Source organism: Epinephelus fuscoguttatus, linkage group LG10 (genome assembly GCF_011397635.1).
Source record: "Epinephelus fuscoguttatus linkage group LG10, E.fuscoguttatus.final_Chr_v1".
In the NCBI taxonomy this organism is placed as follows: Eukaryota; Metazoa; Chordata; class Actinopteri; order Perciformes; family Serranidae; genus Epinephelus; species Epinephelus fuscoguttatus.
Genome location: NC_064761.1, coordinates 29,631,140 through 29,655,364, shown reverse-complemented (window position 1 = coordinate 29,655,364; position 24,225 = coordinate 29,631,140). Strand labels below are relative to the sequence as shown.

General features: G+C 41.9%; 2 protein-coding genes across 2 annotated transcripts; both read right to left on the bottom strand.

The window, feature by feature from the left end:
* Positions 1 to 13,209: 13,209 nt before the first annotated feature.
* foxd2 (forkhead box D2) lies at positions 13,210 to 15,580 on the bottom strand. The gene has a single exon (XM_049588900.1). The coding sequence runs from the start codon at positions 15,112 to 15,114 to the stop codon at positions 14,011 to 14,013; it is 1,104 nt and encodes a 367-aa protein (XP_049444857.1). The 5' UTR covers positions 15,115 to 15,580; the 3' UTR covers positions 13,210 to 14,010.
* A 6,794-nt stretch (positions 15,581 to 22,374) lies between these two features.
* foxe3 (forkhead box E3) lies at positions 22,375 to 23,634 on the bottom strand. The gene has a single exon (XM_049588899.1). It carries the CDS (start codon positions 23,632 to 23,634, stop codon positions 22,375 to 22,377), a length of 1,260 nt encoding a protein of 419 aa, XP_049444856.1.
* Positions 23,635 to 24,225: the final 591 nt, after the last annotated feature.

Genomic DNA, 24,225 nt, shown 5'->3' with positions numbered 1-24,225 from the left:
GTGTTCTCTTTCTCTAACATAATAACTTACATGACATCATCACAGTTATGATGTTGCAGTCTAGATATTTTTCACTCGTCTGAAACATTTACCCTTGAGCTTTTTAAAACCATTTGGTCCAAGTCTGATTATAATCAATCCGAGACTTTTCCAAGGAAGACCAGATGGGAAGCAACAACTCCTCTGTCTGCACGTGTTAAATGGGAGCTTGACTTTAAAGGACACTTTGAATTTTCCTGATAACGTGAAGAAAAGACGAGGGAGTGCCGAAGAGCCTCCATCCAAGAGCGCAGTAACTGTATCATTTTATCAATGTCCTGCAAACACTGATATTTAAAGATGTATTTCACTGCTGGAAAGATGTTCTTTTCATAAAACTAGTCTGTCTATGCAGTAGAAAGATGCAAATACTTTTGAAATTGGAGCTAAATGAAAAGACATAATGCATGTTACAGGCTGAAGTTGACATGGTGTCATGTCAGTCAGCAAGGTGCCTTGCACGTCATATGTAGACGTGGAAAGTCCACAACCAAGCGGGAATATGCAGGCCGCCGTTAAGAAATACAGGCAGGGAGACAACATTTTCAAAGGGGAGGTCATTTAATCACCCACAAGTGCTTTGTATCTACTTGTACTTGTATCTCTTGTAAAGACCTTGTTTTCTTATTTTGAAAGCAGAGGTAATCGGGTAGTGTGTCCTGGGCTGAAAAAATGCCGTCCAATGAATGATTTTAGAAAAGGTATTAAATCATAAGATCAGATAAGGAGTGAACAAAAAAAACCTTTTCATTTATTCATTCAATCTTGAGAGCTTCTTTAATTAAATATTGGTCAAACTGTGTGCAGAACTGAAATAGTGTAAAAAGTGTATGGCTTTCAGTTTTCCAGTCATACCCAATTTTTGCAATTTCAAGACTGTTTATGGATCCCAGTATGCAGAAATATTTAAGTACACCATTTTGAAAAATGGCAATGTTCCTTATTTCCTTGCCAAAATTTAGCATAACTTTGGAGCATTACTTGGCCTCCTTCCAACAAACAGCCCAAGAGGTTGGAGATGAGCAGGGAGATCTGGGCGCTGGTAAGATGGAGCAGAGTTTACCATAGTTCATTTTAGGGATGTCAACTGTTTACTGTTAACCACAGAGAATATTCTTATCCGCTTACACATGTCAGTCTATAGGTTAATTTTGCTACTCTTCAGTTTACTGCACTGTGCACCACCCAGTTCTGGCGGATGTAGCTAGCGTTTGTGGCACCGCACATCAGGCTATTACCGTTAGTAACACTGTCCCGACTCATCAGCATTGCTGTGAAACCACTGTGCCCAACTTCCAGTCTCAATTTTGAGCCATAAAAGCTATTTAGCATTGTTGACCATCTTATTACTGTTAGCTCTGTTGCAGCCGTTAGCAGTGTCGGCACGGCTAGTGGTGCTAACATTGTAAACAATGCTGAAAGGGTTTTACAGCTTCAAAATGAAGTCCCTCACTCACTAGGGCGACCTTGAAGGACACCCGAGAGTGGGCACAATGTTTCCGCAGGAACGTGCGGAATGGCATTAATGGCTGTAATCGGCAAATGAGCAGCATAGCTAGCCAACGTAACTCGCCAAAAGAAACCCAAATGAACGTCAAAACATTAAAATTTCAATACCTCTAAATGGATGGCGCATGGAAATGCAGCACTAAAGCTCAATGAGTCAAAAGAGCGCTGGACTAAAAGGAAAGGCCTCTTTTCCTTATTTATTTTATTTTATTTTATTTTATTTTTTTATCAACCAGTCAGTTACTTCTTAATGGATGTCGACCCTTCAAAAATAGAATTGACTGAAACTGACATCCCTAGTTCATTTACACATACTACCCACATTGTTATGATACATATCTGGCAAAGTTTTCCTTCAAATAAGTTCTTTAAAGATTAGGAAAACTGGTTGACATTTTAGACTACAATTTCTGATCCTTTGAGCATCAACAATCTTTCATGTCCTCACTGTTAGATGCTCTGCAAAGCCTCACAAAACCTTTACTGTCCAATTTTATTTTGCCTTACATATTTACCTGCAGCTTGAGTTCTCTTCCTCCTTAGCTTCCTCTTCTCGTCTCCTTGTCTTCCCGTTCCGGTTTCTCAGCAGCCCTTAGTCATTCTGTTACTGCTCCTCATCAATTCCACACTGCCACAATGGTCTGTGACAGCAGCGCTGAGAGGCCTGTGACAGGCCTGCCACCCGGGCGGCCTGTCACTGCCAGCCAGCCCACAGTATGGGAGAAGACAAGCAGACATGAACATGCACAACTTCCTTCCTCCCCCCCCCCCCCCAAACCTGGTTGGCGCCTAACTGTGTGGCCCAGCCCTCCTTCTCTGAGGCGCAGCCACTGCCTGCTTACCTGCCTGCTGGCCTGGATCACATCCTCCCAATCATACTGTACAATGTCAGCAGCATGGCTTCAGCTATGGAAATGATGGTCCACCACTTTGGTCCAGATTGAAATATCTCCTTAATGATTGAATGGACGGCCACAGAATTGTGTATAGATATTCATATTCCTCAGAGGATGAAGCCTGCTGACTTTGGTGATCCCCTGACTTTCCCTCTAGCGCCACCATAAGGTTGATATTTGTAGTTTTGAATAAAATTCTCAACAGCTATTGGATGGGTTGCCATGAAGCTTAGCACAGACATTTATGGCACCCTTAGGATCAACAGGAAATAACTTTGATCCCCTGATTTTTTTCAATAGTGCCATCATCTGGTAAAAAAAGAAAAGAAATAATAACCTACCTATTGGTCTCGGCCAGTGGCACCCCCAGAAATGTTCAATTGAGGTGGCCAGATGGGGCGACTGAAAATCTTTGGATGGCACACCAAAAACAAGCCATAACTGAATTTTAGAAATTCACTTATATAGGCTAGTCAATATGGACAGTTAAGGAATTGCATTGGATTGGATTTTACCGTTAATATTACTAATTATCTGATGCGCATAGTCTAATAGCACTAAAGTCCTGTTTCAACGTGTTATGGACACAATCTATATAGGCCTTTTCCTTGAAAGGACAAAGACACAGCTTTTTTCCATTTGAAGTAGTATATTGATTTCAAGGAACAAACCATTTACTAGGATCATGCCTAAAATTGAGGGGAGACTCATGGGCACCCATAGAACCCATATTCATTCTATGGGTACCCATAGAACCCATATTCATTCAGATATCTTGAGGTGAGAGTTCAAGAGACACCTTTGAAAATGCCCATGCCAGTTGTTTCTTGCTGAAATTTAGCCTAACTTTGGAGCAATATTCAGCCCCCTTCCCGAACAGCTATGTCAACATGGTTGGTACCCATGGATGCTTAGGTTGTCTAGTTTCACCATATACTGAAACTTTGATGCTAGCTTAAAAAGTAATCACACTACAGCCTCTTAAAGACAGTAATATTGGCTTCCAGCAGCAACTGTATCAGGGTGGCCATGGCTCACCCTTGGGGGCACCACTGGCCTTAGCTGTACCTTGTATTTATTGACAGACCTAAATGTTGGCATGGTAACATGCTAAATGAAGATGCCAAATATGACAGCATTACCTCCTCAACATCAGCATTTTAGCTTGGTTATTGTGAGCATATTAGCATGCTCACGTTAGCACTAAGCTCACATGTCCACTGTGCCCAAGTGCAGCATCTCAGAGCCCATACCATGACTCTAGACTTTACTATAGTTATTGTATCATTGTATGTGTTGGTCTAGTTGTTTTGGGGATGTTGCCTTTCATAATATCTCAATGTTTCAACAAGCTATATCAGTGAGGTGACAGGTGCTTATTAAGGCTGTTTTCTCTTGTGGTGTCGAATGATGTCTTAACCTCCAGTAGCTTTGTTGAGGTTTTCTACTGTTGGTTAACCTTTAATTTTTAGTGAGGGGGTTTAACTATTTTGCCAAACCACAATTTAGCCATAAAGTTGCCATTGTAAACATTGCTTTAACCTTTGATCTGAGTTTATGATTTCTTTTTGAAGTTAAATTTTAGCATCAGAAAACAGCGGCATTGCAAAATACTGGTGTTTGTAAAAAGAAACTGTTTGTGTTGGCTGAATACAGTGTTCCTGTACTCTGTGACCACTTAAAGTGCAATCATTTTGGTGCCTTAATTTAGTGGATTAAAGATTTACGGGACTGAGTCGGCAAATTGGGTTGAATTTATCAAAACAGATCAGAACAAAACTCGGTATATTGACTTCTGGGATCAAACATGAATGATTATAGATAATTTTTCTTCCATTTGCTCGCTGGCAGGTAGAATGATCAAACACACCAATGCATAAACCAGAGAGCGCAGATTGGCGTTTTACAGCTGCAGATGGCCAATGAACAGGAAAAGTTTACACATGGCTGACAGCTTGCTCATCGTCTACACACTGGTTCGGGCTTGTTGTGAGCTGTCGATCCTGCTGCTCAGTGTGCGAACACACCATTAGAGGGAGTGAGGAGCTAAAGAGCGACATCATCCAAAGCTAATGTCAAATGGTGTAGTAAGTGTGAAACCTGTCACAAATACAATATTCGCACCACAATTATGTCTTGGTGGCACTCCCTGAAATACAGCATGTCTGTATAACTCTGCTTTTCCTCCCACTCTCTCTCACGCACACACACACACACACACACACACTCCCCCACTCTTGATCTGCTTAGATCTGCAACATCTAACTGCCACTTAACCTCACTTTCTCTACTTACCCATCTGCTCGCCCCTTCAGCTTCCAATCCATCATCCAGCCGCGCCTCTAGCCCTTTGAAATGACTCTACTAGTCATGAACAACATTACCCCCCCCCCATCCAAATACACATACACATACATACATGTGATCAGATGCCCCTTTACCTCTACTCAAAGTGCAATCTCAAACTACTTCACCCCCTGCATCAGCCTCTCGCTGTGGAGGCAGTTGTTTCTCTGCTCTGCTTTCCTTTTCTTTATGTGTGACATTTCTCCTCCACAAGGAGCCTCAGAGTGGCCTCATCATCTTTGGCCTTTTCATTCCGCTCGCCTTTGAACCCGGGCGCTCGGTGCACTCACATACAGACACAGATGTACTCACAGATGTAAAAATACACTCCATTTATGATACATCTGTACTAATTGGAGGACAGCCACAAGAACACACACATGCAGTGAATGTTGCAGCTGTCTTTATCACAGTAGTAGATGTGGATTAAAAGCGCGAAAAGAGAATAAATATAAATAAAAATCATTGGTGCTTCGGAGACCCAGTTTGATATCAGGAATTGCTGCATGAGAGAGTCAACATGTGTGTGGCATTTGAAGAGCAGCTCTTTGTAGTGGGAATACACACAGGCTGCCATTCATAAGACTTTTATTATGTTTTGTCTACCTGCACGTCCGCACGGTCACACTTCACCACATAAAAGCTGAGCAAGTCGAACTTGAACTGATATGAGGAAAGTTTATGAATTTAAACCTCCTGACACACGTTAACTTTAGTACACCACGTGTGTGTATCTTCAATATGACTGTCGGCATGGGACCTCCCTGGGACTGCGTATAGGGTGCTTTGCATTGTCTTTGCTTGCAGATGGAGAGAATAAATGTCTCATGTGCACTAGCATCAGCTGTGAAAATACTTAATATAAGAATATTTCATGATAACACAGCGTGTTCTTGAACTCTCTTCATCCATCTCTGTCTTTTTTTTTTCCCCCGTCCATCCCTTGACTCTTCCTGTACACTCTGCCTCTCCAGTGAAGTGGCTGCTCGCAGGCTGTGATGCTGCTGACTCTTTAACTGCTGTTGTGGCTCCTCAGGGCTCTTATGTGCTGAAGAATCATATGGGCCTATATTGTGTGCAATTGTACAGGCACTTTTGGTCAATAACTCGCGCAGGAAAAAGGCGGCCATCTTTGGAGACTGGAGATCTTTATACTCCAGCACTAACCAAGTTTGAGCAAAATAACTATCATTATACGGTGTCAAGCCAAATAATTGCTTTTGTTTCATGCAGCACCTTATGTGGAAATTATGTCTGACAATTTCAGGATGGCGTTAAATTAATTTAATGATCCAATGTTTGCTATTTTTGTTTTTTCATTTTTAAGCATACTGAATTAGGGCCGTATAAATTGTGAATGATTAAATCTTTTGAAACATGCACTCACTCTTTATGGAAAATCACTTTTCTGCAGGCACCAAAGTGACACTACTGCTCACTAATCTTTCTGAAAAGGTTTATGAAGACACAAAGTTGTAGTGTGATTCATGCCATCACTTGACAGAAGGTCCTGGACCTACATACTTTCCTTTGTGTACACATGTGCTCTCCTCTGTACGCACAGTGCGCATGCCCCTGCAGAGCTGCCTGTGTTGCAGTCTTGTCCATGTCTGCATCTCAGATCAACGTTGGTGGCGGGGTGTGAGCTGCCCAGAGGAGGAGAAAGTGAGGTGTTGGGGGGTTGGAGGAGTTAGGGTGGGGGGGGGGGGGGGGGCCGGCTAGAGGAGAGATGGTAAAGATAGAAATGGACGGCACGGACACAATGTCTAATGGCAGTTCCAGCTGAGAAAACAAAAATACCCGAGGAACACTAAAACCTGAGGGGTGAAAAATATGTGGGTCTGGCGAGAGGTCAGATTCCCCACCGTATCTAATTCAATTTTACAAACTGTAAGAAAACACGCTGCTGCTCTCCAGGCACTGGGGACATGCGCTGCAAATATGTCCGTTTTTACACTTCATAATGAAACTTTTTTTTCCCCCGCCTTTGAATTAATGAAAAAGTCAGTGAGATAAGGTCACGTTTTCCACAATGAAGTTGTGCTTATTTGGCAACAAGGAATATTTTGAAATAAGAGAGATAAGGAAAGATTGGTAGCGTAGAAATATCTCAAAAACCCAGTGCAATATCATTTTGTTTTTGATGACAATAAATAGCAGGTTAGGACTCACACAGAGGAGTGTTTCTAAAGATGATGAGCTAATATTATTTCAGCCCTCAGGTTAGTTTTTGCAGCTTTTATCATAATTGCACATCAAGCAGAATAACAAGAACAACTGTGGAAGCTAGATAGCTGATTATATCAAAAATGTTGCTGCAATTGGCTAAGATATCATTTGTTTTTTACAAAAAGTAATTTTTGCTTTGCATCAGGTGCTTTATTTAAAAGCAGCTCATCCAAAATGAGAGTAAACTTTGTTGTATTATCCACCCTGGTTTTTAATGGTTGGCTAGTGGGACACAGTATCTTGCACACTGAATGCAGCCCTGTCTCAAAAAGGGACACAGCCGGTTGCAGAGAGCCGCATGCAGTCTTGCTGGTGGTCTGCTCCGGCCTGGTAAAGACATTAGTGAAGCATTCTGGGAGAACGGGGGAGTCCCATAGACAGCGCTCACTTCTCTAAATAAACATTAGTCTTAAAAAGTTTGGCCCCGCGACCTCAGCGTGATCGCATTTCACTCTGGATGGTAAACTTCAATTTTATCGCGAGGTTTCCCCCCCTATACTTTTGGAAAACACACTTTCACGCCGAAAAGGATTAGATAAACAAAGTTTCATTTTCACCTGGAGGCTGCAGCGTCCTTGGTATTTCTTATATCACACCCTGAGCTGACTTTTGTTTAACTTCACTGATTTACCTCCACGTTTGAAGTATAATCATTACACTCTTAAAAACCATTAGGCAGACAGCAGTGCATATGACAGGTATAGGAAAGCAGACAAATCGAAATTACGCATGGCACTATAAAGGCTATGTGCAACATTTGTCCTAATTGGCCTTTGATTCGACTAATTGAGCTCAAATGTCTTAATTATGAAAAAAATGATTATGTCGAATGTTTTAAATTTAAAATTAGCTGACACCGAAAGCTAAAAGCAATATTTTTGTCCATCCATAACGGCATATTAATACCTTTTTGACCTATGGGGAGAAAATTAAACAATTTCTCTGCGCAACGCATAAAAGAAACCGACCAGGGAAAAACGTTTAAACCCTAAATCAATAATCATGGGGTGTAATAACTGGGTCGGCCCGCTGCCATTAGCCGCAGTGGATCCCTAGCTGTGAGTGTAATGCGTTGGCATCAAAGGTCAAATGGAAGAAGTCAGTAAAAGCGCCCGCATGACACCAATGATTGTGTGTGAGAGGCGACCAGCAGCAGCAGCAGCAGCAGCTGCGCCTCTCTATCAAAGCGATACAGAGGGAAGTGCTGCACACTCGCCTTGCCTTCATTGCGTCTTCCCGAAGCCAAACCGAGGACGGGAGCTGATGGAGGGGACCGGTGTTGCCCAATGTGAGGTCCGAGGACCAGCAGGGGACGGTTGAAAGCACTGAGTAGGTCCCCATTGAGAAACAAAATAGTTGAATGTAATTAAATAATAGTGGAGTTCTTTGGATGACATGGTTTCAGTGTTGATTTTACCTCACACCAGTGTTGGAATTAAAGGAGCCAGATGAGACCACCTGAGCTCCCTGCACTGTAGTTCAAGTGCTGGGGTCACAAAACAGATCATTAACTGATCTTTTGAGCAAAATTTAATGGAGATCATCATCAAAATGTAATCAAACTCCTATAGGCGAATATATCCAGTATTTAGTTAACCCCAAAACTGAAAATGATGCCATTTCTGCAGGTGAGAAAGATACACCTGGGAGGTAAATATATATATATGTATAGGGTCTGTTTTATTCTGCAAGGCTTTAAATTGTTAACCACTGCTGCAGTTGTCACATTGTTCAGCTTCATTTGTCAGGTTTAAATGTGCGCACTCCTGCCCGATCTGTGCGTATCGTTCCAGTTAATGGATCAAGACGCACCTCGTGTGTTTTATGTGCGCTTTTGTAGCCTGTCGGGCCTTTTGTTTGATCATTGCGCCTGCGCGTAATTTGCTGTCAGACCAGGTGGCTGATCTAATTTATCTTAATCATTAAGTGCAACTTGTGTGGACACTCAGAGGTGGATAAAGTGCATGTGAATGTTTGCATTGTCATGTAAAGCAGGTGCATGTGGCAGATAAGTGTTTAGGGAAAACAGGACGAGTTCTTTACATTCTGCTGCTCAAACTCTATCAAAAGTTTCATAATCCATTCATCTAAAATGTTTTAGGTGCACAAACGTGATCCAAAAACTTAAAGCAACAAACACAGCTTCTAGTCAGAGGCTGCAGACTTTACAGTAAACACACATCCTCACTCTTCTAAAACAAGCCTGAATGACGGGTATCACCTGCTATCATGTTCTGGTGATCTTTGCAGGCTAATATCTGCAGTCATTAATACCCCTGCCCCGACACTGTGTGTATGTGGCTGTGTGTTTATGTGTGTGTGTCCGTGCACGCGCGCGCTCTCCTCTCTTTCCCCCCCTTGCTGCAGCAGGTGTTCGTTTAGTGTGTCAGAGTCGGCGGGGCGAAGATCTTCCAAAGTTAATATTGTGTTTCCAGAGATGATGGGGAGTTCACTGTCCTCGCTTTATTTACACATTCTAAATTAATTAAGCGAAGGATTCCTCTGTCTGTTGCAAAAACACGGAGGCTGGAGGGGAGACTGGGAGCAGCGAGGGGAGGCTGTGATTTATAGCGGCGGTGCAGCGAAGAGCCGCGGCTCGCCTCTCCTCCAGGCCGGGGAGCCGCGGACCGGGCCAACATTCCTCTGTGGGGGCGAGGAGGCTCGTCTGCCGCGCGCGCACGCACACACACACATAAGGAGGAAGAAGAGAGAGGGAGATGGGGGAGGTATAAGGGATAAGATATAGCCTATTTGTTTCAGGGGAGAGAAGTAGCTTATAGGCTCTAAGGCTGCTGCTTTATGAGGGACGTGTGTGTGTGTGTGTGTGTGTGTGTGTGTGTGTGTGTGGTTTCCAATATGTCTCAAAAAGTAAAATGTGAGTGGTTTGTTTTCATTATTAGTTACACTCCCTATAATAAAGCTGCAGCTGCAGCAGTTTCCAACTGAACACAGATCTGCGGCCTGCATGGTGTGTCTCTTCTGCGGCCTTTATATTAAGGCACAAAGTTTAGGCGACTCCTGTTGAAGGTTCACACGAAACTAGTCAAATTTTAAATATCTAAAATCTGATTTTGTCCCCTGAAGTCATCACCAGTAAATATACAGGCAAGGATGTTGTGGATGTTGTTCAAGGATCAAACACTTCATATCCTGCATTCTGGCCAATTTTAATGCACCGAATTGTCTTTTAATTTGTTTTGTACGTGTGTTTAATTTATTTAAAATCAAAATAGGATCCACATACTCTAAATTTTGAGAGGCACATGCCCCCTTGATCCCCATTCCCTCAATTTCTAGGACCACAGGTCTTTTCTTAGTACCACCTGCAATTTCCGAGTGTCTTATTTTACAAAATATTCTTGTGCATGATCAATTACTCCAGTAAAAAGGCAGATTTAATTATTTAAGGGGGGCTATAGTTCATGTCAGAGGGGATTTAAACCCCGAAAGATCATCACTAGGTCTGTATCCTTGTTTATACCCACAAAATCAATGGTGCAGCCATTTACTCACACAAACAATTAGGCTATAATTTAAATTAATGCATGGGCCAATTTGTTTTTAAGGGGCACCTATGGGACTAAACTTCATCAGTAGCTCCATTGATAGAGGACCTATTCTAGTATTATAATATTATCTGTCTCATTATTATATATTGTTAGTTCTGTGTGCCCTTAGAGAAGAATGGCTTTCAACAGTTTAAATTGATGAGCGTGACCTTGAGGATAGTAGCCTGACATCTCTATTACGCGCTCACACACACACACACACACACACGATTTCCTCGTGGCGTCAGCACAGCCTGTCCTCGTGTCCTTCAAGACGCAACAATATGCATCGATCCGGGGACGCAGCATTATTGGCAAGGCAGAGAGAGAATTAAGCACAACGATTTCATTTAATCCCCTGCTGTCACGCGCTGCTCAACACCAAACTCTTGTGATAATTTGATGATGATAATAATGATATTAACAATAATAATAAGGTTTATGTCATTCCCAGGACTTCCCCCGCGAATCCCCCAAAAGGGAGAAAATATTTAGAAGCGGAGATAAATCTAAATTTCTGTTGACATCTGCGTCTATAAATAAATTAGAGCGGCACAAAATGCGGCTTGAAGTGTGCTTACGCCCAAACAGGGCATATGGGAGCGGTTAGACATGAGATGGGAATTGCCTTGAAATGTATAAATGTGTTTTTGGTGACTGTTGAGTCATTTGGCTGTCACTTCACATATCACTCACCACTTATTTCGTTTGAGGAAAACGTCACCAAAAATGACGGATGTCGTCGTGGTGCCTAAATAAAGACACGCACAAAACTGTGGGTGGTCCTGCAGTGACAACCCGCACGGAAACCGGTATTGACGTGTCAATGTAGGTCCATTAGGACGCATATAAAAAAATGAAAAGGCGTTTTTAAAGATGCTCCCCCGGATGTTTAATGTGTTCAGTGTTTGTGGTGGTTGAAGGAAGAGCAAGGCTCCAGGTCTATTCTGGTCACAAGCCTGTAATCTTCCAGCGGAGATGGACAGTGTTGGTGCGCACTCGAGCTGAAAATCTGTAGAAATGGGTTCAGTCTTAAATCGTCCATTTTCAAAGCCGGTGCCTTTGGCTGAACCTCATATGGCAGATCCAGTGTGTGCATCTGTGTGTGTGTGCGTGCTTTGTGTCCCGTGAGTTTTATTGGCTTAGTTTTCGTTCCTGCCGTTATTTAAATGGTTTTTTAACCACCTCTGCAGACGCTTCATGTGGATTTTAATGGACTGATGCGGTGCGTAATAACTCCCTGTCAGAGCGAGTGCGCGCAGAAAACTTCAATAGCCTGCTAATGTTTTTTTCCACCTCATTTACTCTGCAAATTATATAGATGCAGGATATCAATTAACATCACGGATACTGCGGGAGAAGCTCTAATCAAAATGACCCCCCCCCCCCCACCCCCCCAAAAAAAAACCCTTCTGCGATATTTATCAATTGTCCAATTTGCACCAACAGGGAGAGGGAACGGAAAAGAAAGGAAATAAAGGCTGCGTCTGGATAAAGAAAGTAGTGTTGGTTTTCGTTTCAAAGACCTTCAGTGAGCTGTGCTGAGGGAAAACAGAGGAGTCAGCCCTCCCACCCTTCATCCTTAATAATCATCTGTCAAAACACCCACAAACTAATTTAACCATTTGCACACAGATCTGGTAAATAAAAGAGGCTTTACACCCCCTTCTGTCTGGAAACATGTGCTCCAACAACTCTGAAAAAGACCAATAGGCCTGTTTTCTGTAGCCGGACGAGTCCCACTGCTTCTTTTATATGTATCCCGAGACAACACAGACGACATGAAAGCGGAGCAAACCGAGGGCCTTTAGAGAAGATTGCTTTTCAGGGGTTCTAAATGTGTGTGGCTGGTCTCACAGGGGACCGCTCGCTGCGCGCACATTCACTCCCCTGGGCCAGGGGTCCACACTGACAACATCAACAAACGGCCAAAAAGCCGCATTATGGTGGATTAGGAGCCTGATGAAAAATGCTGCTACAAATTAGCAACGAAAGCCCAAAAGACCGTGGGTATATCCTTGTTCACTTTCAATTACAGACCGCCGAGGCCCTGCTAACGTCCCCCATTCATTTGGGGCCTTTGTAACTTGCTAGAAAATGGTCCTTTACAAGCGAGCAAGAGCCACACAAGAGGTATACTTGCCCACTGTTGCGTGATATTCATGACTGCTATGTACATGGAGTCGTGTTTGAAATATTTCAACTGAATGTTGTGCGTTTTTACGCACCAAAGGAGTCTGAATTAACTGCATTACTAAGAGACTCCTCTGTTTAGGCTTGTTGTAATTGGTCAGTGTTCACGCATGGGTTTAATATACTAAAAGGTGCATGATTAGAGCAAGAATAAATATTATAATTTGACCATAATGTGCAAAAATGTATGAAAATAGAATATTAAAATCATCTTTCACTGAGGGGAAACATAAAAAATAATGCAAGGAAACCAACAAAGCACCTTTTTTATAAATAAGAAGAAAGAAAACTTTGGACTTTCATTTGTAAGTTTTTAAATATTTGCAAAAACAGCATATGTATATTTAATTTAATGCAACTGATGTGCTGCTGTTTAGTTTACAGGCCCTTCTCTGGTGAACTCTGACGCATCAACTTTCCATGCAATAAAAAAAATAACGATTTTGTTTTTCTTTTCAAATTCACAAACATTTATTATTCTTGTCATTACAACAAAAAATGACCTATGAACATTTAGGTGTCTCTCTCTATTGGCAACACATGACATACTGTATGTTTCACAGATTAACTTGTGAAATAGATAGGAACGAACAACAATTAAAAAGGTTGAGAGAGGTAATGCGCTCTTTTATACCAAAAAAAACACATATCCTAGTGTCCACCGACGACATAAAATGATATTGTCACAAATTCACCATGTAGAGGAGAGTGAGGGGAGGAAAGGAGTGATAGTGGGAAATGGTTAATTTTTTTGTTGTCAGAACCCCCCCTTTTGTCTCCATGTGCTTTCTAAGTAAAACCTGAGTTTGCCGTCTCTGTCAGCCTATATGTCAACAACAACAGTGCCATTTTCTCACGACGCACAGAATAAAAACAATATAAATCATAATAAAATTCTCAATTATATTTAAAAAATCATCCCCGTAGCCATGGGTGACACCTTTAACTTATGTTAAAATAACAGGATCTTTTTCTCCACACTGACAAATGGAGGCCTCATGCCAGACTGCAGGCCAGCACTGTTTTTTAAAAAGATCCCTCTCGGAGTTTCTCTTGCTTTTGTCTCTCAATATTATACATATATTTACAAACCATAAATAAACATATCTCTCCTCTTACATTGTTAGGAAATGGGGAGAGCAGAAACACTCTTATTTCATCAAGAATGTACAGCCTACCTTCACATAGGACGACGCCACAACTGGCTTTAATAAAAGATTTTTCAGTCTTGTCATTATTATTATTATTATTTAGAAAGGACAAGTGTTCATATTCGGGGTTTTGCTGGAGAAAGTCTGACCCTGTGGCCCGGGTTGTAATATGCTGTCCTGTGTGAGGCTCAAGTGATTGGAGGCAGAGGCCAGTGCTGGGGTCAATATGGCCAGGATCTGCGCCTGGCTGCCCGGCTGCGCGCTGTAGGAAGAGGCGGTGGAGTTGGCCGCGCCGATTATATTGTCAATGGAGAATGAAGGCCGGTTCGGGGCGCTGGAGTCCGTCTTGAGAGGCGGCAGAGACGGGCTTAACTGAGGGTAGAAGGGCTTTCTTAAATCGGCCCCTAAAAGGGAGGGAAGGGGATGCGGCGCAGGGAATATGGAGGCTGATGAGGGCAAGGTGCAGGGGGCGTTAGGAAATGGGAATGAACCACCTGTGTGGTGTGGGTGATACGGGTTGTGGGCTGCGTGGAAGTTTTGCAGCTGAAGTCCATAGTTGTATCCATACGGGCCGTATCCAAACCCGGGTAGAAAGCCACCAGACTCCCTGAGGATTTCGTTAGTTTGATGCCTCTTGAAGCGCTTCCTCCTGCGCAAGAAGCTCCCGTTGTCGAACATGTCTGCGGAATCCGGGTCGAGGGTCCAGTAGTTGCCCTTTCCGGGGTTGCCAGGCTCTCGTGGGATTTTCACGAAGCAGTCGTTTAAGGAAAGGTTGTGGCGGATAGAGTTCTGCCACGCCGGGAATTTCTCCCGGTAGTAAGGGAATCTGTTGCTGATGAACTCGCAGATCTCGCTGAGAGTGAGACGCTTCTTTGGGCTCTGCAGGATGGACATGGTGATCAGAGCGATGTAAGAGTACGGGGGCTTCACAAGTGCACTTTTTCTGGATTTCTCCCCGATCACGGTCCCGACCTCTGCGCTGGACCCCATCTGGTCTGACGGGCAGTCGGAGCTGCTGAGCCCGGGAGAGGAAGCTCTCTCGGCCGCGTTCTGGGAGTAATTATCGTCCGAGTCATTGTCCAAGTTGAACTCGTGGTGAATGTACTTTCCGTCCTTTCCAACGGATATGTCACCCCCAACCACATCGATGTCCACATCTTCGGACAATGCAGAGCTGTCGGACATATCCGTCCCTAAAGTCATCCTCGGAGACGCCGCTTCTCTTCCCCCTCTCTCCCAGATTTCCTCCTCCTCTGGTCCGGTGAGGCGACTGAGCGAGAGCTCGCACACACTCGCCCTCTTCCCCTTACAACCACACCAGACTTTTTCTGCGGCTTTATCTCCAACTACTGAACTCACACATGGCTAGAATCTATTGAAAAGATAAATAACTCTTTGACCTGTGGATTTGGCGACTCCGGGTCGTCTGAGGCTGGTCAAGCAGGGCCGCGCCAGGTTCTTCTCATCGAGCAGAAAACTTCTGGTTTTCAGGCGTAAAAAAGAAACGGTCAAAGATCATCGAGCTTGCACCAGTCTGGATTTGTGTCCTCTTCAGATGCGATTGTTCCCGCCTGTGATCAGTTTAGGCTGTAGCTCATTAAAAAAAAAGCTACTTTTGGATATCCAAGTGTCTTTCCAAAATGTCTTTTACGCACGGGGTTGGGTAGGTATCCAGCCAGACTATCACACTATCCTCCTTAGCTCTCAAAAGGTATTTATAGGAGCACGCTGGTCACGTGGTCTTTGAGTCACTGTTACCAGGAACTGGACGAAATTGGCCTGTAAAAAGTGATATTTGGATCTGATCTTCAATCTTAAAAATATTTCGTTCAAGAAAAATAACTTAATAAAAAAACAACGACAACATGTAATATAAAGTGGATAATATCAGGTGTTCCGGTGCGTATGAACTTGATATTTTAAACACTTAATTTGCTTATTATAGACGGAGATCTCTCTTATTATGTGCTTTAACAATCCATTAAAAAATAAAATTATGGATTTAAAAAAATGCGTTTTAAACAAAATAGTCTCACTGACAACCAAACGGTGCGATTTGGCATTTAATCTTTGAAAAAGCGATTTAATTTGTGAACACGAGGATGCGTGACTCAATTAAATGTCTTTTTTCCCTTTTTTCAGTGTGAGGCGCGTGGAGTGCAAGGTGTGCTCCAAAAAACGATGGCTGGATTTTTATGTACTAGTCTACAGACACAAACAAAGCACATATAGGCCTACATTAAAAATTTATATCTAGAGCCAGATCGTCTATTATAATTATATAATATGGTTACACGTAAGTTATAAAAAAATGTGTCAAATCTATCTGCACAGCTCATGACTAAGAACGAAAGGCAAGTGCTAAAAGGAAATTATTATTATTATTATTATTATTATTATTATTATTATTATCATTATCATTATTTTATATATTTTCGTTCCTTTTCAAACGCAGTACTTGTTGAATTCAGAAATAAAATACACCACATTTGCGCCCATAATTTTTTAAAATTAGGTTAATAATAAATATCAGGATGTCACTAAAATTGGCCTTTCATCATTTTTTTTTTCATTAGTCTTTTAATTATCATTTTTAATGGTTGTTTAGACGTTTGATCTGTTTCATCAGTTTTTGTTTCAGGTGTTTAATAAACAAAAGGAGCTCTTTATTCTGTCCCTAATAAACTGGCTGATTTTATCCGTCTTGAATTCCTCCTCAAAGGTTCTGGCCAGTCGCCTAATTCCCTGATCACTTCTCATGGGTTTTGTGTTTTCGTCGTCAATAAGTCACAACACTATCCATCTGCATTTTCTGCACAATTCACAAGGACGCACACGCACACGCACACACACACACACACACACACACACATACATACACACACACACACACACACACACACACACACACACACACACACACACACACACAGGGGCACACAGTCAGCTGCAACCTGCTCCAATTCGTCTTCGTCAGGAGTGAGAGGCCAGCAGCAGATGACAATGTGTAATGTGTGTGTGTGAATGTGTGCGGGCTCATTCAGACACAAGATGACATTCCAGTTCATCACGGTGCAGAAACACCGAGTTATTGTAATGCGTTTACATCAGCAGCCCATTCATCTCAGAGGTCACACAGCACACACTGTCGTGGGTTTTTGGTGTTTTTTTTTTCTATTTTTTTTTTACTCACCACGGAGCTATAGTTTTCATAATCTATCTGGATTTTTTGTTTGCTTGTTTAAATCTAAATATTCTTTATTGAAGGAAAATACTGAACCACTGAGGGATCAAGTGCAAGTCACACATGCAACTTCTTGAATACCACCTATAGACAGAGCCGTGTGTGATCTGTCTGACCTGCCTGTCAGCAGGCTTTTAATATCTAGAAAAGACGCACTGAGACCTGCCTGACGCATACACAGCCATCATTATTATTATCATTATTATCCCTAGATCCTCGGAACTTTTTGGAGCCTTTGGACCTGTTGATTGATACTGTATTGGAATATCTTTAAAGATCTATAGCCAATCAATAAACACGAGATGGTCCATGCGGCCCACTCATTTTGGTGTGTGTGTGTGTGTGTTTGTGTGTGTGTGTTTGGCAACAAATTTACTGGCCTGTATTTATTTTACAGCTCTTTTTATTATCAAGCGTCCGACCTGCATCATTTATTTAATTTTACAAAGAGATTTGGTTGAAAAAAAAAACCATAATTTTGTTTAATCAATTATCAAATTATATTAACTAACATACAAAACGTGTGCTGTAGGCATTTCAGGTTCTTGGAAGTTTCCAAAGGTTCACTGGGTTTTTGGATTTTATGATCCGTGAGTTGGCCCAGTGGAGAGGTGTCTCATCGGTGCAGTTTGTGGTGTTGAAGCGCCCTCTGCTGGTGACAAGGTGATAGACGTGAAATCCTCACAGGGCCGAACATGTTAGTAAAGGCCAGTTGTGTGTCCTGTCAACATGGGGCATGATGCAGCTGAGAAACTGAAGGCTGCTGAGGTATTTTGAGATTTTGAGAAAGTGGAAAATTAAGTTTAAAGTCAAGTCAGCTTGCAGTTCATGCGTTAATAAAATGCAGTCACCCCACATCGATATGAAAATATTATGTCTTTAAGAAAAAATCAGAGTAAAGTATATCAACTATTAACCATATGCAGGAGTATTCATGTGCATTACAATACTTACTGACACTAGTTGCAATTGGTTGTCAGCAGTTGTGTCATGGTAGCTGATGGCGTGGTTGTACTAGGTGGATAAGTAAGGAGGAATACTGTCCTAAATATTCCGGTGGCTTTTTGGCTGATAAGTGGTCACACTGTAAACAGCCAGAAAGAGAGCTGTGTATACCTTCCACTACACCACTGGCTGCCAGTCAGAGTGTAAGATTGGGATAATGAGGCATGTTGAAACACTAGGAGGATAAATAAAACAAACGGTCCAAAATATGATCTAATGGAGGACTTGGCTTGAAGAATTAATGTTTGAAAATGAATTAGATCATATTAGTTACATCCTCTGAAACATCAAGCTATGACAACAAGTGTAAATTCAAACACAGCGTTAAAACAGGGCGTATGCAGGTCCTTAAAAAGTCTTGAAATGTCTCTAATTCTATTAATATAAGGCCTTAAAGTCATTTAATAGTCTAATTTCATTTTTTTGAACTTATTAAAGCTCTTATGTGTGAAAGTCCACATTCATTTAAACCTACCACTAAACCTAATACTGTCTTTTTACGTTATACTTGCAGGTATCTCTTGGCAAGTGTAGATTAAGCTAACTCACTGTAGTAACTACATTCTTACATAAAACCTACCTCTGCACAGGATTACATATACACCACTTACCTTTACACTCACTTGCAATGCTTGAATAAGGAAAAGATAACTGTCCAGAAATCAGTGTTAAATTTTTTTGGTTAAAAATTATCTTGAGAGGGTCATAAAAAGCATTGAAACTGTCACGAATAGTGTGAAGTCAAGAATAGATAGAAGCTGCACAGGAGCACCTTCAATGTTTAGAGTTGTGTGAAGAAACACTAATTTAAAAAAGCAGTTCTTGATGCATCCTTGTTGTTTTCATTTTGCTGTTTTCCAGATCACTGGCCAGATGACGTCACACTGAGACATTTCCAGCACAGTGAGTTTTGTTGCATAAATATTTTTGTCTGTAATAAGTTGTAATGGTAATGTCTCAGTTGTGAAGCCTCCTAATTCTTTCATAGGTTATTCCATGGTTGTGCACATAAGGTGGCTTTAGATTCAAGGTTCAAGATCAACTTTATTAATTTCACTTGGGCACCTCTCCCATGCTGCAGCTATAAAGATACAACATAGTGTATGAACAAATCAGCTATTGTCATTATTGTCATTTCATTACGAAAAGATAAAGATTTAATTCAACACAAGTAAAGAAAATTAGGTAGGTCCCACATTTCATCAGCTTTTTAATGATGTCTCAAATTCTGTGCAAACTTACTCTGTGCATCCATGCTGAGTAGTCATAAACAATTAGCAATTTCATCTGTGTACAGTTTTTTTTCTGGACAGGAAAATGTTTGGCAAGACACAGAACACCAAATTTGTATGCTTCCTCCTATAATTAAAACTCTTTTAAAGACTTCAAATCAGTCAAATCGGTTCAGTTCAGCAAAACACAATACTGTAATAAAAATCAGATTATTCCTGATTATGTGTGGAACATGCACAGATCCAAACCAGCCTGCCTGTCGATACAAAATGAGCATTTTTAAAACCGTAAACTGTGACTTTAGCAGTGGAGTCAGAGCAGAATAACTGTATTTAACCATAAACACAACAAACTGCAAAACGAAATCCTTGTTAGACTGTGAACTATCCCACAGGCTGAACATTTTGCTTCTGCTTCCATCTAGTGGTGAACCTGTTTAATTCCTTCAGTTCCAACTGTGTGTTCACTCATGCTGAACTAACAGTTGTATCACACAGAAGTAATGAGGTTTAGCTGTGAGCAGACCTTCGCTTTTGAATTTGACCATACTAACTTATGCTTTAAAGTCTCTGTTATGATCCCAGCTTGTGGAAGATATAGACGTAGATTATCAAAGGGAAGTCGAGGTTCTTGTTTGGTAAGATGCTGTTCCTCTTATCAGAGACCGTCTTTAAACCAAAGACCCCACTTAGTTTTCACTTACAAGTACCTGCCTCATCCCTGTTGATCATGTGCATGATGGGACTGACCCACCAGGTGGCCCTCAGGCAAATTTGTGCTGCAACAGATGTGGGGAACACTATCTGCAGACTATGTGTAGAAGTTTAAATCTAATACAACCCTTACACCATCTGTCCTTCTGATGCATCAATAGTTTGAGTGCACACAGAGAGCAGTGGGCAGCTGTACAAGCTGGAAGCCTTCATGACCTGAGCAAAAACAAACTCAGAACTTTTTTATTATTACATTATAATGAATTTCTCATATTTTTGAATCTGTGTTTTGTTGTGAGTTGTGTTTTGTTTTTTTAAACAGCCTTAAAATGTAATCATGAACACCAGAATGTGACCAGGTTGCATCTATGTTCACTGAATTACCTCTCCATGATGAAAATTATCCCAGTTAGGTGCTACAAGGAACTTTGACAATTTGTTTCTGTCACCAACACCAACTATTCCACTTTATTTCTATATTTCTACATGACCTCAGATGACTTGTGAAGCCATTTGACAAATTATGATATATTAATCACAACTTTGTTTATCTGTGAACCATTTCATGTATATTTATTGACTAATGTTTGTCTAGCAGTTGATATTTTCTTTTTTCAACAGAGAAAACGAATTAAAATGCTGATTAAAATCTGAATAACACCTAGTTGTTGATATAGTTCGTAATAAAAACAAGTGAAAAATTAGTAGATCTGTTATTGTTGAAATAGGCTAGTGAATAGGCTAAGCATTGAAATAAATGCGTATCTGCATCCTTGGACCAAAAAATATTTTTGGAACATAAAAATGGCAGAGAAACACCCACCTCACAAGTAACAATAAAGTATTTAACTAACGTTATAGAATAAGAACTTTATATGGTGGAATTAAAAATAAAGGAATTGATTATGAGGAAAAACAACCTACAAGTTAAATTGTGATAAAGATTATTTAGAGATGTTGATGATGTAACGGACTCCAGTCCATAGTGAATATACATTCATATATAATACCCCTCACTTGGTTTTTGCTGTTGGTACAGTGTGTATTCCCTCAGTTTAGACAATAAGACCAGTATTATAGATTTTAAAGGCACCTACAGCTAAAACGATGAGAACGTTTGTGCTATATTAGGACACTGTGCGAGTGGTTAAGACTAGTTCAGTCAATATGTTTAATTAATAGTTCCTAACCTTGATTTCCTGTGATTTTTATTTAATTTACTGTGCTAAAATTTTGAATTGATGTGTGATAATGGTGAGTAATCTGTTCTTTTTATATTGTTATTGTGTCTAATTGTTCATTTGTACTGTGTCTTATTTGTACTGCATTTATTTATCAAAACACATTTTGTCCATAAGGAAAAAAACAAAAAGGCTTTTAAATCAAATCAAATCAAATCAAATCAATGCTGCTAATTTTATCTTTTTTAAAATATCTATCCTTACTTTGTTTTGTTTTACTAGGAGAAAATTCCTCAGGTCTTATTTTTTAAGCGAGGTTGGTTATTACAAAATATTTAGATTTGAACCAGGACATATTTTTGAACTGTTTGGTCTTAAATATATTAAATATTAACAATAATACAACCAGCTTTTAAATAAAGACACGTTATCATTTTGACTGAAATGTGATTCATTTTAAGAAAATGCAATATTACTGATTGATGTAACTTAACCTGCAGTCACACTAAAACCAAATAATACAAACTACAGTATTTTCCACTGACAAATACATCTGAATTATTGCAAATAAAGACCACATTTATTTTACTGTAAAAATGAATTTATTTCAGGCGACCTGTCGTCAGCAATCATAACACTCTTATCCTTTAGTTTTATACACCAACAAACTATTTACATGACAAAAAGCAGACTTGAATTGATGATAGAACAAATATATGTAAAAACAAACTGTAAAACACAGGAACTGTGAACGTAATGTGGCACAATAAAACACATTAAACTCTCTGAGATACAGTCATGGAATGTGTCAAACGGATCTAAAATGGCTTTCATAAAATAGGAATGTTTTATCATGAGGCTCGGTCAAGATAAGATAATAAATCACCGAATTTTATACAGGAAATTATAAATCTGTCGTTTAATGATTGACATAATAGAAGCTTTAAAATATAGGCCTTGTGTTTGGATATGTGTCCCAAAAGTACTGTTTTATGTCATGATACCAGACCTGTGTTTCATATGGACTCATTAAGGGGACTATTAAGTGACCTCTAATTAATTAGGATTTTCCTTGGTATATAAAGTCTCACATATACCGCTCTAATCCTGACGCAAAGTTGGCTTGTCTCATGTAGGTGTTGTTGTAGGAGTTCATGGGGCTGGAGAGGCCCAGCAGCTGTTCCGTGTGCTCGGCGCAGGAGCCCGGGCGCAGGGCCGGCAGAGACAGCCGGTTGCCGGAGCAGTACACTTGCGAGCTCCCCGGAGAGAAACCGGACTGGGTCATGGAGGGCAGGTTTGGAGGAGAGGCCGAGGAGGAGTACGGGTACCCTGCGGTCAGGTTGGATGACAGATTCCCGCTGTTTCTGCTCAGCATGTTCGCAGACGGGTTCACAGTCTGGGTCTGGAAGCACGCAGACGGGTCGGTGCCGGTGACCGAGCAGCTGGAGGTCATGGTGCCCAGGTCACCTCCGCCCAGCCCCAGCGCCTGCGAGTTGAGGTCTCCCCCCGGGCCGCTCTGCACCACCGTCTGCTGGCTGATGATGTTGTCGATGCTGAACATGCGCGGCTGTCCTTGGCCGACCCCGGCGGAGGTCTGGTAGTGATGCAGCATGGCCGGATGCGGGGATGTTGCAGTCAGCTGGGAGCCATAACCGGAGCCTATCCCTGCGTACAGGGTGTTTGGGTACGAGGGCCTGCCCATTGGGGTTGGTGTAAACGCGCTTGAGCTCTGCATGTACCCGGGGTAGGTGCTCACATCTGTGCGCTTGAACCTTTTCCTCCTCCTCAGGAAGCTCCCGTTGTCAAACATGTCCTCAGCTGCGGGGTCTAACGTCCAGTAGTTGCCTTTACCTGGTCTGCCGGGCTCCCGGGGGATCTTCACAAAACAGTCGTTGAGGGTGAGGTTGTGGCGGATGGAGTTCTGCCACTTCTTGGAGTTCTCCCTGTAGAAAGGAAAGCGCTCCATGATGAACTTATAAATGCCCCCCAGGGTGAGCTTCCTCTCGGGGGAGTTGGCGATGGCCATGGCGATGAGAGCGATGTAGCTGTAGGGAGGCTTCCCCCTCTGGACGGGCCTCTTCCTCCGGCGGCTCCCGGTGGGCAGGTGCTCCTCAGTCTGCCCCAGAGCGGCTCCATCCTCCGTGTTGGGACTGTTCCCCCGGGGCTCTGACTTGATCAACACATTGTCCTTGGAGCGGGCCTGCAGCATGAGAGGCGGCGGAGGCAGCGGCGAGTCCAGGCTGACATTTGGAGACATGACAACAGGACTCGCCTCGGCGGGCGAGTGCTGCGTCTCTGCGGTCATGTTGCACATGCCAGAGAAGTAAGAATAATTTGCCAGATTCATAAAAGAAACAATGTGATGATCTTCTTTTCGTGGAAATGATCAGCTGGGGAGAATGCCCGAGAAAGAGCCAAGTTAGGTGCGTAGTTTATCTACTGATGATCCTCTCCTTTGGCCAAAAATAGCCCCTGTCCTGCCCTGGTGTTTGGGGTGGTGTGTGTCAGTCCAGGTGAGAGGAAGGCGTTGACAGTTTTATAAAGCAGGGCAGGAGTGACGTCACTGGTGAGGCAGGAGGACAAGACCCAAAAGAAAATTTCAGTATTCCTCTGAGTCCATGATACTCTGTATGTGACAGTGAAATCACTTGAGTTAAGTTCTAGCCTTCCTCAGATGCCAGTTTTCAAAAGGGGGATTTTAGGATTTGGTTAGGCTTTTTGTCAGCTCAGTTTCCATGTTAAGATATAACCCAGAAAAAAAGCATTAGGCAGCCTGTATGGATCATAATATCTTAGTGATGTGTCACACACCATACTGGAACAATATTGGACGTATCCTTTACTGTTTGAGGCACTAACAGAGATTTACTGATGACCCTCTCTGTCTGCTGCTCTCTCCCTGCTTTCACTGACAGCTCTGTGTATATCCAGGGCAGAA

Bases quoted from the DNA above. Each gene is read 5' to 3' on its own strand.
- foxe3 (XM_049588899.1), bottom strand. From the start codon at position 23,634: ATGAATCTGGCAAATTATTCTTACTTCTCTGGCATGTGCAACATGACC.
- foxd2 (XM_049588900.1), bottom strand. From the start codon at position 15,114: ATGACTTTAGGGACGGATATGTCCGACAGCTCTGCATTGTCCGAAGAT.